Source organism: Typha angustifolia, chromosome 8, assembly GCF_048772165.1.
Source record: "Typha angustifolia cultivar Huaian chromosome 8, ASM4877216v1, whole genome shotgun sequence".
NCBI classification, from domain to species: Eukaryota; Viridiplantae; Streptophyta; class Magnoliopsida; order Poales; family Typhaceae; genus Typha; species Typha angustifolia.
Genome location: NC_133246.1, coordinates 4,906,746 through 4,923,785, shown reverse-complemented (window position 1 = coordinate 4,923,785; position 17,040 = coordinate 4,906,746). Strand labels below are relative to the sequence as shown.

Here is a 17,040-nt window from a genome sequence, read left to right as displayed (position 1 = left end):
TCTATGCCTACTTTTGGTTGTCCCAGTGAAACAAACTGTGGTTTTCACTCTCCGGGATTAAAGTTTAAGCTATGCTTCTGCTTGCAAGTACAGCGTACAACAATCATCCTGATCACCTGTAATCTGTTCAATGTGAGACTAATTTTTTCCTAGAATGGTTGGTTTTCTTGCTTCATTTGATCGAGTTATTGTACTGGAACCTGGCCAACTTGCGAGTGTTTGACCAAATTGCTACTCCCTATGGAAATTCTCTTACCAGTACGGTCCACTAAGGAATCTATGGAAATTCTCTTGGAACTTTTTCTATATTTCTAATCTCTGCTGGAAATAATCTCATCCTTTTATCTCGGTTATTCAAGAGTAGAACTTTTTATTCAACACTTTTATATACAGTAAAGCTGCAAGACTGTTCTGCTGACCATCTTTTTATATAAACCCCTCAGCAGTTTTAGCTGCCAAAATAGACCCCCTTTACTAATATCTTATTTATCGTTTCTATGAAGATAAAATCGTCCAACAATTTAATTTATTTAGCGTTTTGGTCAGCCAGCAAAAACTATTAAAATTTATTTAAAAAGATAAATCATCTTTAGTCTCCATCATCTAAGAAAAAAGAAATCTCACATTCCTATCCCAATTACATTTTTAAAGTTAAATATTTTATTATGTTTAACGATTTATCTTTCTGTCGAATAATTCAGCAGTATTAGCTATGACAACAGATCTTAATAAGTTTGATAAATAGACCGGAATAATAAATGATCCATTAAAGAGGGCTCATTTTGGTCAACAACTCTCACCTTCCTGCGATCGATAGATAGACACGTTTCGTCGCTTTTCTTCTTTATAATCTATAGAGAGAGAGAAGAGAGAGAGAGATGATGAGGACGACGAGGAGCACAGGAAAGAGGAGCAGCAAGCAGCTAATGATAAAACCCAATCCAACATGCTCATGATTCAACCACCAAAAACTCGTTTCTCATATGCATCTCACTTCTTTATTAACCAAGTTTTATATCAAAACTTTGTTCACATTAAACATAATGAAAATAGAGACTGTAAATCATAATAAACACATAAAGTAGTGTAAAATTAATAATAATAAATAATAAACCCCACTATTAAAATAAGGACATTGTTGAGTATAGTGCACATTCCTACTTGACATGAATACTCATAATTAATTTGAGATATTAAAGTGGAATTAAAGTTTAATTATCCTCCTTTCTTATTAAGCCAGAAGATTAGAAGGCAAACTTGTCCAATATCCTAATCAATTTTGGCCTTCCTCCTCACCTTTGAGCCTCCTTTTACTTTTGTTTCTCTTTCTCAATGTTTCAAAGTAATTGATCAGGCTGCTAATCATGTAAGATAAGAGCAGAGATTTACTACTGTCAACTATTAACCTAACAAAATAAATTCTCCTCAATACACTGTGCACTTCAGTCCCATATTATTTACAGGGGCCTTTTCTACTTCAGGTCACAATTCACAAACATAAATTTGCTCATAAGAGATGTACTCATTGTACTTGCCTAGATGAGAAGAAGAGAGTACTAGTACTACACCTCAAAGATGAAATAAAGGGAAGAAGTGTGGCCGGTGTTTGTTCTACCTGCTCCTCTAACAGCAAACAACAGTTGACAGGGATGAGATATTCTGAACTTTAGAGTTGGAAGCTTTATTTATTTGCTAAGCAATCAAACTTTAGCCTGAAAGGATTTTGTTCATCTGATGCATTTGACTTAAAACTATGTCACTACTTCTAAGCAAGTTTGAGATTTAAAGATGAAGTTTTGTGGCTACTCTCGCCGTCAAACTTTTTGGTGCAGGTTTGTGTTAATTACTTTGGGTCAATTCTGGTCCTTTATATTTACTATGTTTGAATCAAATCATGGGTTAGATATTTTATCTTAACAACTACCTCACCTAATTAATTAATTAAAAGTAGTGCATGAATCAAGGTTCCATGTAGCAGATATCAACTGCTATAAAAATTCCTAACGTCATTCTTTAAGACATTTCATCTATTCATTCATGGGATGACAAGGGAAGGCAGGAGAAGATTTGATGGAGAATAGTAGGAATCATTGTACGGCTAAATTGTTGTTAATTAGGTGGTTTATTAATTGCAGTGCAGGCTGTTTAGGTGGTGGCTCAAATTATATCATGACAATCTAGCAAGCATACAAGTTTTAGGCACTTAGTAGGGAATCTTACAATCCTAATCTAAATATGATAATCTCAATTACTCGCAAAAATTCTCGAAAACTCTATCTATTACATACAATATTAGTCATAGCGATATACAAAGTAACCTTCTCATGTACATCTAAAACTTTCAAACTTAAAAGATCTCCTTATAGATGTAGTTTGTTTTTTTAAATTACATTTCAAGAATTATATTATCAATAATATCTTCTGAGAATCTATATGTTAGGTAGTAGCTAAGCATTAACTATATCAATTTAGGTCTCTATTACTTATTTTATTGACCTAATTTATCACACAAGTCAAATTTGTCTCCAATCTTTGCTCTGGTTGTTGGGTAGGTGCAATACAAAAGCTAGTGAGTGTCATGTATCAGAATAAATATTAGTTACAAGGTCACAAATGGACAACTATTTGGACTTGAAATGCACCTTCCTATTTGCCTCTTTCTCTTTGACAACACCAAGTGAGTAGGCATCCAAATCCAACAAAACAAACACATAGAAGGACAAGCAACATTCACATGGAAAATATATAGAAACCAGGGGAAAAGCTAGCTTCTAACTCTAGGAAGGGCTACTTGGAAATCTATTGTACCAATTTCTCAAAAGAGGAGGGGGCCAAGATGATGATGGTTAGCACCAAATATTGTAAGATCAATGTTCAAAAGATGTAATAAATGACCTACATTATTCAATTCTCAGCTCTCACACCTATGGAGAAAATGAGAGCCTTACTATTCGAGGAAAAACTCGATATTCTTTGATGATTTCTTGTCTGTTTGTCAATTATAAATCTTAATATACTTGGAGTTAAACCATCAATATCTACATTATTATCCTTTATTATCTCATAAGCAAAGGAAAGTCTTCCTGTTACACTTTTAATGAGATTGATTAGGGTTTAATTGTTATTTCTTTAATTAGCTTGCTAAGCTAAACGAGCCAAACAAGAGCTTGCTCGAATTCTTTCCAAGTCACATACAAGCTAGGGTTTCGGCTCAATTGTAGCTCAGTTGTATATATATTTGTGTTCAATAAATTTAATTCTAGAGTCAAAATTAATCTCAAGTTTTAAAATTACTCTAATTCTTTTTAAGCTACATACAAGCTAGTTTTTCGACTCAATTGTAGTTTGGCTATGTGGTCATATTTGATAAATATAATTTCAACTCAAATTTGGTCTCACATTTTTAACTTTTTCATAATTCTTTCCAAGCTACGTACGAGCTAGGGTTTCGGCTCATTAATTGTAGTTCGGCTACGTGGTCGTGTTCTATAAATTCTATTTCGAGTCAAAATTGATCTCAAGTATTCTAGAGGGGGCCATGAACCCTCTGGATGTTGTTTGTTGGACAAACAAAAGTACATAATGATCTCAATGTTCAAGAGGATGTAAAAGGTCCTACATTATTGCCCACTATGTGCATCAACAAAAGAAAGTTTGCAAGTATAACACTTGAAATGAAATTAGACAAGGAGAGGGGGTGTTTACAACTTGTTGAACTTACACACTTGCCCCTGGTAGTAAGTATGAAAGTAGCACAAAAATTATTAAAGGCCAAAGGGGGGGGGGGGGGGGCCTTCAGGAAGACTAATGTGTGTTGCCATAATAGCAATAAAACAATTATAAGACCAAATGGGCCCATTGTGAATGCTTTACATCCAAGTTATTGCCTCAATTAAAAACAAAATAATAGTAACATCTCATACTTTAGTTTGACCTTTTACATGTGCTTATATACACTAACACTCTCAATTTTCTTTTTTAAAGAGTAGTGAGAACCTCATGGTAGTCTCAATTAAGTCTACTCTCAATTATTTTTTCATTAGATACGATATTATTAAGCGAAATATAAAATTATTAATTTTCAACAGGTTTTCTTGGCAGTATATGAAAAATCTTAATTAATTAATGAAAAATTTCGTACAAGCAGATGAGATTTTCTCGAATAACATACTTTGAAATGGTTGGATTTTTATAATCTGAACCCAATAATTATGGTTGCAAGTGTTGTCAATAATATTTTTATTCTTTTAGCAGTCTATATAATTATTATTCATTCAAGACTTAGTTTAGACACCAACAATGTGTCACCTCAACTTGATACAATATCACTTTTTTTGGTCCTTCCAGAAGCTAAATTTGTTTATGAAAAGCTTTGCTGATATGATATTATGAAGTCTATGTCACTCAAAGTTTTTCCCTAGCAATATGCATAGGACTATTTGTCTATGTTACTCACATGGAATATAATTCCTTCCAACTATTATGTGTGATTGGATGCAAAATGTTGATGGATTACCAATTTACCATGCGATAGTAATTTTATTTTATAAAGAATGAGTTGTTTAGTTCCATTATCTAGTGTAGTACAATAATTAAATATTACAAATAAAATCCTGGGAGACTTTATATATATATATATATATATCAAAACATCTAAAATGGTAATGATTAATTATATGAATTATTTTACTCATTTGAACTTATATCTCTTAATCTCCTTATGATAATAAAAAAGTTAAATAATCATCTTATCATTAATATATATTTTTTTCTTTTGTTTAAAATGAAGATAAAATGATTTCTATAGCATCTACAATTGATCCCATGACAGTCAAATTAACAGAAAAAATTAAGTTGGTAATTGACTAAAGGTGTATTTTCAGAGGGTTTTATATAGTTAAGAGGTTTGATATGCCAATAAATAAATGAATGAGTAGACTTATATATGAAATGAATCTAGGTGTCCTTATCCCAATTACTCATTGAACCCTAGTAGTTTTCCAGTTACTTTTAGAAGTTCCATTGCTTTCGCTTGAAGTTGGGGCAGGACAAAAGTTAAGGAAAAACAATAGCAAAAGAGGATGAGAGATTGCCAATTAGTCAAAGGGCAGGTATCGCTCCTTTCCATGCACTCTCTTGTCTCCCCACCTTTGCAGTTGAAGCAGTCCACTCTTTGTTTTCAAGAAGCTGCATCTCTTGGGAGGAAGCCAACATGATCACCTACTCCTACAGTTAGCTCCAATAATGCTTCACCAGGTACTAGTCCTTATCCAAAATTCAACAGCTGAGACTTATTCTCAGATCTCAACATTTCACTCAATTCCCTTCCCATACTAGGATTTGAGTGGGGTCTCTACAGGCTTCTCACAATTGGTATTCAGACTGTAGATAAAAAAGAAAAAGAAAATGGTGTTCGTCAAACCCAGTTTTTTTTATTGTCTATTCTTATGAAGTTTGGAGGTCAATGTTAAACTTATCTAACTGCTTGTCTTCTCTGTATAACTTCACCTTCTAGTGATTTAATTTGCAGGTGCTGAGTCTAATTCAAATTCCATCACTTCTGACCAAGTTACAGAAATTATTTTGAGACTATTCTCCAATGTGAGGAAGATCTTTTCTTGGATATTGTTTAATTCCTAAGCTAGTAACTGATACAGCTAATCCACAACATGTAATCATCAAAGACATATGTCCAAGGGGGCAGTTTGACCACTCACTCTTCCTCTATCTTTTTGCATGCTCATGAAGCAAGAGAGTAAAGTCTTTCTACAGAATAAATCAAGATAAAAGTGCCTAACAACTCTCTACCTTTTGGTTAAAAAACCCCTCATATCAAGGCATCATTACTTCCCATCTATAAGTAGCCCATGACCTCCTCCTCTTTCTAATCACCATAGAGAAGAAACAATTATCTTCTCACACCTCTCTCTTTGTGCTTCTCTAGCTTTCCTTGTTCTACTAAGTATGGCTCTTCCTATGAGTTGGCTTGCAATTGTCTCACTTATAGTTCTTGCTCCTCTATGCTCTGCCGATGGCTTTCTCTACCCACAATTCTATGCTCATTCCTGCCCGAGAGCCGGCGAGATCGTCAGGGCGGTCGTCGCCAAGGCCGTCGCAAAGGAGGCGAGAATGGCTGCTTCTTTGCTCAGGCTACACTTCCATGACTGCTTTGTGAAGGTCATTCATTTCTGCCATGCATGCATGCATGCATGCATGCTCATGCTCATGCTCATGCTCATGCTAAAAAAGAAGGGCCTTCTATGCTCAAGGGCATTTTAATAATTTTACTACTTAATTTTGATTACAGGAGATTAAAGATGCAGTTAGCTAATTAAGTGTCGAAATTAAATGTCTTGCAGGGCTGTGATGCATCTATTTTGTTGGACAGCACCGGGAGCATTGTAAGCGAGAAGGGGTCTAATCCTAATAAGAACTCGGCGAGGGGTTTCGAAGTCGTCGACGAGATCAAGGCCGCGTTGGAGAAGGCGTGCCCTCAGACGGTTTCCTGCGCCGACATTCTAGCCCTCGCTGCTAGAGACTCCACTGTGCTGGTTAGACTCAAGACCCAAGAACCAAGCTTTTTTAAATTCTAAACCGAAAAATTTGTTCGTTCAAATTCAAAACTTTGAATTTGTTTTCAAACAGGCCGGTGGGCCATACTGGGAAGTCCCACTAGGGAGAAGGGATTCCCTGGGCGCAAGCATTAGCGGCTCCAACAACAACATCCCAGCACCCAATAACACTCTCCCCACCATCATCACCAAGTTCAAGCTCAAAGGCCTCGACCTTGTCGATCTCGTCGCCCTCTCCGGTAATAATCAATCATCCCATGCCCATGCCCATGCCCATGCACCTTCTTAGTATCACTACACCGATCGTATAGTTTTTTTTAAGATTCTTGGCTAAAGATCGATGGAATGAATGCAGGTAGCCACACGATCGGGTTCTCGCGGTGCACCAGCTTCCGGCAGAGGCTGTACAACCAGACGGGTAACGGGCTGGCCGACAGCACGCTGGAGGAGTCGTACGCGGCGCGGCTGCGGGGGGGCTGCCCGCGGTCGGGCGGCGACAACAACCTCTTCACCTTGGACTTTGTCAGCCCTGCCAAGTTTGATAACTACTACTACAAGAACATTATGGCTGCCAAGGGTCTCCTGAGCTCCGACGAGGTGCTGTTCACCCAGAGCCAGGCGACAATGGCGCTGGTGAAGTTGTACGCCGAGAACAGTGGGATCTTCTTTGACCATTTTGCCAAGTCCATGGTCAAGATGGGGAACATCACGCCGCTCACTGGGAAGCACGGAGAGATTAGGAAGAACTGCAGGAAGCTTAATTAATTGATCTGTTGATTAAGTTTTATGTGGATTGAGAGTTACTTTGGTTGTTTCGTGTTGTTTAATTTGGTCCTTTTCCGACAAGTGTGATTTGTATGGTTGATGATGTTGTTTCTGCTGCTGTTTTTTTAATAATATTAATAATTAATTTAATAAAATTTCTTGTCACCTTTCGTTTGATCTAATTAGTGGTAATTGGCATTACACTACCAATTACGGCCCAACCCGTATATAATGTGGTCAATAGGCCCAATAAGAGCCCATTTTAATCGGATCCGGTAATCTTTGACCCGATTAGGGGCACAAGCCGATCCGCTTTTCATTCCCTGTGGGGAAATTTATCAAAAGCTCCCTATGTTTGGCCTTTATTATTATTTACACACTACCCGTATAAATATGACTTCATAATTCCACAGAGAAGAATTAGTGATTGATCCCCGGAAAGAACTACTTTTCCTTCTTGTCAAAAGAAGGTATTAGTGTTCACACTGCAACTTCCATACAATTGGTTACTTTTTTTTTAAAGAAAGTTTGTAGATAGATAATATCATTAGCTTCAAACCATGATTACAACTTGATTAACAAGAGGAAAAAGAAAATAGAGTTGCAGCCTTGGACACAATTTCCATACTATGACAATGAGGTAAAGTAACAAATACAAGTACTCATACATTATAAGAGATAGAGTGGGTATGACAACCAACTCTAAGAGTAAACCTCTCGCTTGACAAACTATGGCAACACAACAGATTATCATAGCAAGAACCTTGGAAGGCTATAATGAAGCTATTATAGCGGGAATGTAGATTCACAAGAAATGAAATTAGTGATTACGTTTAGACCACTAGAAGACCCGCCACACAAACACCTGCGAACCCAAGTAATAGAAGCAAAAAAAAAAAAACAAAATATATCTAGTTCACATTTTCATCAATGTACAAAAGCACACACAAACATAATCTAGTTCGTCCACATACAAGTGCATACACAAGTGCAAACTAAACGAAGGAAAACATATTGGCCAAGCCAAATCAAGAGACGAGGTGAGGGAGCTGGAGTTTGGGGCAAAGTCGGGGCAAGCATGGCAGAGACAACAGCCAGACACGAGTGAAGACGACGTTAAAGCCAACATCGAGGAGGAAATAATGATGACATCATATTCGACATAAGGGAAAAGGGAGGCGAGATGAATAGTGGCAAATGAGGCACCATGAAGAAGGCTACAAAATGGGAGATCACAAGACAAATAGTGGTAAGTGGTCAATGCTAGGATGGGATATTACGAGACGAGTATCTGCGAGGTAGGGGAGTTTGAAAAAAAGACAGCAACAAGATAGACGGTGAGTATGTGGAAGATCACAAAGCAGACGACGACAAGGTAGGAGATGGACAGTGAAACTAGAGAAGGAAGAAAGAGGAGGGAAACAGAGGAAAAAAGAAACTCCAATAAAACGAAAAAGAAGAAAGAGCAACGAGAAGCCACTCTAATGAGGGGAAGAAAAATTTCAAACCCTACGATGGCCGGCCGACGGTGTGACTTATTGCATAGAATTAATTGTAAACCAATCATAAGTAGTCCAATACTTAAAACTTCTACTTCTTCCTTCATATGATCTAACAAAGCAATTCACTACTAGTTAATCTCTTGGGCCACTCTCCCACAAATTTCCTCATAGCCATGTTCACAATCTCCCTCCTCCTAACTGCAATGTACTTCACAAGCGGCCATACACACACCCTTGGTTTTCTTAAGAAATTCTTTATGATCTTTATACTGACTATATATCTTCTTAATTAGAAAGGAATAACAATTAACCTTCTACCTAAGCAGGTGAGAACAAATGTCCTCTTCTCTGAGAAAAAGAGAAGCAGCTCGTCCTCTTTTTTATGAAGTTAATTAACACAGTATTATCAGATTATATTTCTAATCTAGTATGTACTGCCTACAATCTATTTGAATTAAAATAACTCTGAATGACTAAATGCGAAGTACATTGGGATAAGTTTTAGTACTATTTTCCTTCCTTTCTTCTCGATTTCATGTAAGACTTGCATTTGACTCTGGCATGTCGAAAGATTCAACTCAACTAGTCAAAATAATACAATTTTCCAATATTAAATTGAGCTGGAAAGATGAAAGTGGAAGTGGAAGTGGAAGTCGTACTACTTGTCCAAACTAGTTGAATCAGTCTCGGAAAGCTATCAATTACTTTAATCATCTACCAATCACATTAACATAAGCACAATAACATTATAAATACACCAAATACTTTTTTGAGAATTGCCACCATCGAGCTTAAATTTGAAACTTACCTCTTATTATATTTTCCTAGCAGCTTACCTCTCTATGATTTAATCCGATTTTAACTTATCTTATAAACTTTTAAGTTAAGCACTTAACTCTGTCATAATTTAGACTAAGTAGCAACAGTTAGTCAATCGTTAACAGAGATGTAAAAATAAGTTAATTACTCCTTTGATAATATTAGTGACACTAATGGTAGGAATAGTTTGCTTAAGCTAAAATCGGGTCAAACTAGCCATAAGAAGTTATTTTCCTATTCAAAAAACGTGTGTAATCTTTGACTTTTTATCTAATTTATATGTCAATCACCCACCACCGCGTGGCTTTGTTTGTCTCTTTGCGTGTTCATACACATAAGAATCCCACACATATAATATACACCTCATCGTTATCTCATCGACTATATATAAATATATATATATATATACACATAGAAGATTAGGGGACTTTGGAAACTAATTGGAAAGCAATGGCTCGATTTGGGCCACAGTTTGGAGCTGCAGTGCTCGCCAGTCTTCTTTTGATGAGCTCTTTTGCGGCCTCCTCCTCCGTTCCTTCAGGTAATTTTTACTAATTCCCTCGATGTTTTTTAAATTTCCTTTCTCTATACTTAATTTTTTCTCTTCTTTTGAGGAATGTTAAGAAGAAGATAGATGCTAGAAAGGTAGACTGTAGTACATTCTAAGTAATTCTCCATGCAAAATCTAAACGTTTTTCATGAACTCTTTTTAATTATAACAATGGGATACTGCAACAGGTGAGAAGAAATGGGTGGCCCGGCGATGCCTCGGAGACCGTAAACCGGGCGGTAATCCGGCGCCGGTGGGGCAGCAAGGAATCCACAATTTCCGTCGAGAACCACCACCGATTCTTTTCCGAGGAAGAGAAGATCGAGAGGTGCACCGGAGCACTCAGGAAACACGTCCTCCTCCTCCACCCTTAATTTAATTTGCTCAACTTTTAATCTGAATGAATATTATGAACTAATCGATATAGCACTCATTAGCTCTCTGCTGTATCTGTAACCTGTGATGTGATATAGTTGATCTTATTTTGAGTAGTAAACTTTTGTTTGCAATTTTCTTAAGTGCGTGCTTTAGGCTCAGGTCTAGTTATTGAAAGAGTTCAATTTTTTTTATAATTATTTTGGACAATTTATAATCTACCCTTATCATTTTGTATTTTAAATATCTTATACTCCCAAGTGGTTCAGACTGATTACAATTAAAATGCATGAGATAAGTTAAATTCAGGCAAAAGTATCTATAGGGGAATACAGTATATAAGTTGCTCACTATTAAACTTTTGGGTTATTTGATATGATATCACAGTTAGTTTTTCTAGAGGTAACAAATTTATACCTCATTAACTCGTTTTTGTTCTCTAATTTCTATATTATGGTAGGTTGATTATTAAACATTATTGGATAATACATATGGCAGAGCAAAATCAGCTGAATTATGGTCTTACATATATGCATAGAATCTAAGTACCCATTTGTTTGGATGTATTTGTCGATACTTCATATGCGAAAATATATAGCTATAGTTTTAAATAAACTATGTCTTAACTGTAAGATAAAATACTTTATCTAGATTAGAGATTTACGTATTGATATGGTAGATAGATAGGGCTGTCAAGCTCGACGAGCGGCTCGAGCTTAGCTTGGCTAAAGCTCGACTCTGACTCAGAGCTGAGTCGCTAAAACCAACTCAAAATTAATATCGAGCTGAGCCTAAGCTGGAGCCGGCTTGCTTAAGATCGGCTTGATAAGCTCGGTATAAAATGGTGTCACCTCGTCCTCCGCTGCGGTGCACCTCCTCTTCCTCTTCCTTCTCCTCCTCCTCCTTCTCGTCCTTCTTCTTCTTCTTCTTCTTCTTCTTCTTCTTCTTCTTCTTCTTCTTTAGCAGCGGTGCCTCGCCTCCTCCTCTTCCTCCTCCTTCTCCTCCTCCTCGTCCTTCTTCTTCTTCTTCTTCTTCAGCAGCAATGTCGCAGCTGCCACCTCCTCCTCCTTTGGCAACGGCAAGCCGTCGCGGTGCCGCCTCCTCCTCCTTCGGTAGCAGCAAGCAGTCGCGGTGCCCCGCCAACTCGCCTCCTCCTCCTCTTTCTTCTCCTCCTTCTTCTTCGGCTCGGCTTGGGCTTGATCTGGCTTGGTCCGGCTCGATCCAGCTTGGCTTGAATGAGGCTTGATGATAGGCTCATTTCAGGCTTAAGCTCGGTCTGGTCCAGTTTGGGCTCGGCTCGAGTTGAGTTGAGTCGAGTCTAAGCCTAAATATAAGGCTCAAAATTAATTTCTAGTTGAGCCTGAGCCTGAGCTCACTCAGGCTCGACTCGTTTACACCTCTATAGATAAGATGTCGATCCACACTAACTCTGTGGAAATGTCACCTTCCTCATCGGATGAGATATGAATTTTTTAAACCAATATAAATATTCCTAATATATTAAATTGTCATCGATTCAAACCTATCAGGTTCATTCAATGAACATGAGATAGTGGGCCACTAAAGAGATAAATGAATTAAGTTTTATATGAATTAAGAGCTACTTTAGTTGTTTCGTGTTGTTTAATCCCCCAAATCGAGCCGAAGAAGCCTCTTCGATGAGGGGAGAAAAATTTTAAAACCTACAATGGCGGGCGGTGTGACTTATTGCATAGAATTGATTATAAGCCAACCATAAGTAGTCCAAATACTTAAAATTTCTACTTCTTCCTCCATATGATTTAACAAAGCAATTCACTCATTAATCTGATGGGCTACTCTCCCACGAATTTCCTCATAGCTATGTTCACAATCTCCCTCCTCTTAGCTGCAAAGCGACTTCACAAGCGACGATATGCACATCCTTGGTTTCCTTAGTTCTTTATGATCTTTATACTGGCTATATCTTCTTAATTAGAAAGAAATTATAATTAACCTTCTACCTAAGTAGGCGAGACAAAATGACCACATCCTCTTCTCTAAGAAAAAGAGAGAAGCTGCTCGTCCTCTTCTGTATGAAGTTAATTAACGTAGTATTGTCAGATAATATTTGTAATTTAGTACGTACTGCCTATAATCTATTTGAATCAAAATAAGTCTGAACGATTAAATGCGAAGTACATGGGGATAAACCTTTCTTCTTGATTTCATGTAAGACTTGCATTTCACTCTGGCATTTCGAAAGATTCAACTCAACTAGTCAAATTAATACAATTTTCCAATATCAACTTCAGCCGGAAAGATGCAAGTGGAAGTGGAAGTGGTACTAGCAAATTTTTCTTTGAATTCAAACTCGAGAACATACGTTACTTTAATCATCCACCAGTCACATTAACATCAACACAATAATATTATAATACACCAAATACTTTTTTGAGAATTGCCACCATCAAGCTTAAATTTGGAACACTTTGACTATAAGCTCATAACTAACACTCTCATTATATTTTTCTAGCAGCTTACCTCTCTATGATTTGATCCGATTTTAACTTACTCCATAGACCTTTAAGTTAAGCACTTAACTCTGTCATAATTTAGACTAGGTAGCAACAGTTAGTCGATCGTTAACAAAGATATAAAATAATCGGGTCAAACTAGCCATAAGAAGTTATTTTCCTATTCAAAAAACGTGTGTAATCTTTGACTTTTTATCTAATTTATATGTCAATCACCCACCACCGCGTGGCTTTGTTTGTCTCTTTGCGTGTTCTCAAGAATCCCACACATATAATATATGTCATCGACTATATATATATATATATATGTAGAAGATTAGGGGACTTTGGAAATTAATTGGAAAGGAATGGCTCGATTTGGGCCAAAGTTTGGAGCTGCAGTGCTCGCCATTCTTCTTTTAATGAGCTCTTTTGCAGCCTCCTCCTCCATTCCTTCAGGTAATATTTACTAATTCCCTCAATGTTTTTTAAATCTCCTTTCTCCATACTTAATTTTTTTTCTTTTCTTTTCTTTTCTTTTGAGGAATGTTAAAGAAGAAGATAGATGCTAGAGAAGTCGACTGTAGTACATTCTAAATAATTCTCCATGCAAAATCTAAACGTTTTTCATGAACTCTTTTTAATTATAACAATGGGATACTGGAACAGGTGAGAAGAAATGGGTGGCCCGGCGATGCCTCGGATACCGTAATCCGATCGGTAATCCGGCGCCGGCGGGGCACCAACGATTCCAGCGGGGCGGTGGAAAACCACCACCGATTCCTTTCCGAGGAAGAGAAGATCGAGAGGTGCACCGGAGCACTCAGGAAACACGTCCTCCTCCTCCACCCTTAATTTAATTTGCTCAACTTTTAATCTGAAGCCATCAATGTAGCATTCATTAGCTCTTTGGTGTATCTGTAACTTGTGATGTGATATAGTTGATCTTATTTTGAGTAGTAAATTTTTGTTTGCAATTTTCTAAAGTGCATGCTTTAGGCTCAGATCTAGTTATTGAAAGAGTTCAATTTTTTTTATAATTATTTTAGACAATTTATAATCTACCCTTATCATTTTGTCTTTTAAATATCTTATACTCCCAAGTGGTTCAGACTAATTACAATTAAAATGCACGAGATAAGTTAAAATCAGGCAAACGTATCAATAGGGGAATACATTATAAGTTGCCCATTACAACATATTAAACTTTTGGGTTATTTGATATGATATCACAGTTAGTTTTTCTACAGGTAACAAATTTATACCTCATTAACTCGTTTTTAGTCTATAATTTCTGAATTATGGCATGTTGATTATTAAACATATTGGATAAGCTGAATTATGGTCTTACATATATGCATAGAATCTAAGGACCCATTTGTTTGGATGTATTTGTAGATAGTTCATATGCTAAAATATATAGTTATAATTTTAAATAAACTTTGTGTTGACGACTGTAAGATAAAATATTTTATCAGGATCAAAGACTTATGTGTCGGCATGGTAGGTAGGATGTCTATCCACCCTAACTCTGTGTAAATGTCACCTTCCTCGTCGGATGAGATAGGAATTTTTTTCACCAAACATGAATATGTCTAATAGATTAAGCTATAACCGATTCAAATCTATCAGGTTAAATGAATATGAGATAGTGGGCCACTAAAGAAATAAGTGGATCAGTTAGTGGCTGTCTCTTTATATAAGAATCACACAATTATCCACTTCCAACATTGACATCTCTAAATAAGGAAATTCATCATCAAAATATTATATTTAAAAAATATATTGGTGTGACATCCTTATAACTTTTCACGTGGGTATTTAATATAAAATATAAATCTACCGGTTGATAAAAGAGATTTTGTACTAATTACTTTCGAAATCGGTTAGAAGGAGCAACTAAAGGAATAAATTATTTTAGGTATTATTTCATATTAATACTAAAAGAGATGATCATATTTAAATTAAAGTCTGTGTAATTTTTATCAATATTTTAGATATGAGTCTTATTAATAAGAAAAATTAACCCGAACTCGATTATATTAAAATTTTCAATTTATTTAAAGCTTAATGTTCATATCGGATTATTCGTTTGGTTATCATAAGAAAAATTAAATTGGATATAGATAAAATATATATTTATCACAGGATAAGTGATGATACTATCTTTTTAAAGTTGATTAAAAAGAAGGATAAATATAATTAAATATGGTTGGTTGTTATAAATGACCTATAAAATATGATGGCAGAAATTTTCTTTTTACGTATTAATCTTTATTATTTTATTTTATTTAAGGTTTTTAATTTATTTAAGGTGAGTCAAGTGATAATATTTTATATGTAACTTGAGGTTTTAAATTTTAAAAGTCAACCGAGAGGTGCAAGCAGTCAAAAGGAGTTCGGTCTGCCTCCACTACGGTCCACGCGCACTGGGCTGACTGCACCCTCCTCATTTAGTTGACTTCTCACGTCTCAATGCAACGAACTTAGATCTTATAATATATTATAATGAGTATTTTATAAATTACACCTTATATTTTATATATTTTTTTCTCTCATTTGATACTCTTATTATTAAAATACGAGTATGAATTATAAAATATATGGTGTGATGTTGAACAAAAGAGTCAAAGAGTGGCTACCAACCCTTTCGATCAATCGCAACGAGCCACGTACGTGAACCGAAAGCTGTTGGCTGTTTTGATTCTCAGTGTTGCAACTACCGTTTAGCTATGTATTTATATATATATAGATAAAGACCAGCAAAGGATAATGGCTCTAATGGTTATCTCGATCGAAGACGTAACGACGTAGCACGGCAATGGCTCGGTCTGGGGCTAAATTTGGAGCTGCAGTATTACTCGCCATACTTGTTTTAATGGCCTCTTTACATCTCTCCCTCTCCATTTCCTGTGGTATATATACTCATTTCTAACACTATCATGCAGCTTAATGAGTTCATTATCTAATGGCTTAAAACCTTTTAATCTCTTCTTATTTATTTATTTGCAGTGATTCCGAGGAAGATGGTGAGTGGCATACGAGAGAGTAGCTATGGATGTAGAAAGGAAGTTGACCCACCTGGTAGTAGGACGATATTGATACCAGAAGGGTTGAGGGCTGGACCCTCACCTCCAGCTCCAGTAGCAGGGAGATCGATGCATTACGAAGATGTACCTGCTCCTCCCCAAGACAAAATCTAATGTGGTTGCTAATTAATTAGTATTACCTGCCTAATTAATAGGGCATGCAATTGGCCATGCATGTTTAGTTAGCCTGCAGCCACTTTACTCTGTATTAATTGCTTGTGATAAGTAATTAGTTTGATAATGAATGAAAGGAAGATGTCTTTAGTATATATATTTATTTAAAACTAGATGATAAAGTTTCAAGAAAATTAAGAATTGGATGTTAATATCAAAAACAAGTGCTAATGCAAGCAAAAATTAAATCTTAAATAAAATATTTTAAAGAAATTAAGGAAAAATTTTATTCATCCCCTTTCCTTTTGTTTTATTTCCGTTATGACTCCTGCTATTTGCCCGGTCTAAATTGACTCCAGCTTTTTATATTTGCTATCTACTAAATCTCCTATTATTAGTTTCTATTACAAAGACTAATTAGCTTTCAAATTAAATTAACTCACGGTACGAAAATTTACTTTTAATTATTATAGTTGTTATGAAATAAAAGATCTTAGAATAATAAGGGAAGAAGTAGTTTCTACAGAATACAAAGCTAAAACCTAATATGAGCTCTTAATCTCTAAAGAGGAATTTATCATTTTAAAAATTATGTTTAAGAAAAAGTCATTAGAAAATCTTATTTCGTTATGTATAATTAGGCTAAAGTTAACCTAAGAATTAATTTATAGAATTATAATAAAAAAAATAGAAATCGATTTAGAAAAGTGAGAGAGAGAAAAAACAGAAATAACGCCAAAAAGAGGATGACGAATAAAAAATTGCCAATAATTAAACAGC

General features: G+C 35.9%; 1 protein-coding gene and 2 long non-coding RNA genes across 3 annotated transcripts; all 3 read left to right on the top strand.

The window, feature by feature from the left end:
* The first annotated feature begins 5,879 nt into the window (after positions 1 to 5,879).
* On the top strand, positions 5,880 to 7,502 carry LOC140766012 (peroxidase 72-like). The gene is made up of 4 exons (XM_073105388.1): positions 5,880 to 6,177; positions 6,360 to 6,551; positions 6,646 to 6,811; positions 6,928 to 7,502. Exons 1-4 carry the CDS (start codon positions 5,965 to 5,967, stop codon positions 7,335 to 7,337), a joined length of 981 nt encoding a protein of 326 aa, XP_072961489.1. The 5' UTR covers positions 5,880 to 5,964; the 3' UTR covers positions 7,338 to 7,502.
* A 2,564-nt stretch (positions 7,503 to 10,066) lies between these two features.
* LOC140766013 (uncharacterized) lies at positions 10,067 to 14,099 on the top strand. The gene is made up of 3 exons (XR_012105263.1): positions 10,067 to 10,199; positions 10,397 to 13,516; positions 13,727 to 14,099. It is a non-coding gene; the product is annotated as an uncharacterized lncRNA (long non-coding RNA).
* A 991-nt stretch (positions 14,100 to 15,090) lies between these two features.
* On the top strand, positions 15,091 to 16,417 carry LOC140765810 (uncharacterized). Its single transcript, XR_012105232.1, has 2 exons — positions 15,091 to 15,972; positions 16,070 to 16,417. It is a non-coding gene; the product is annotated as an uncharacterized lncRNA (long non-coding RNA).
* The last annotated feature ends 623 nt before the right edge of the window (positions 16,418 to 17,040 follow it).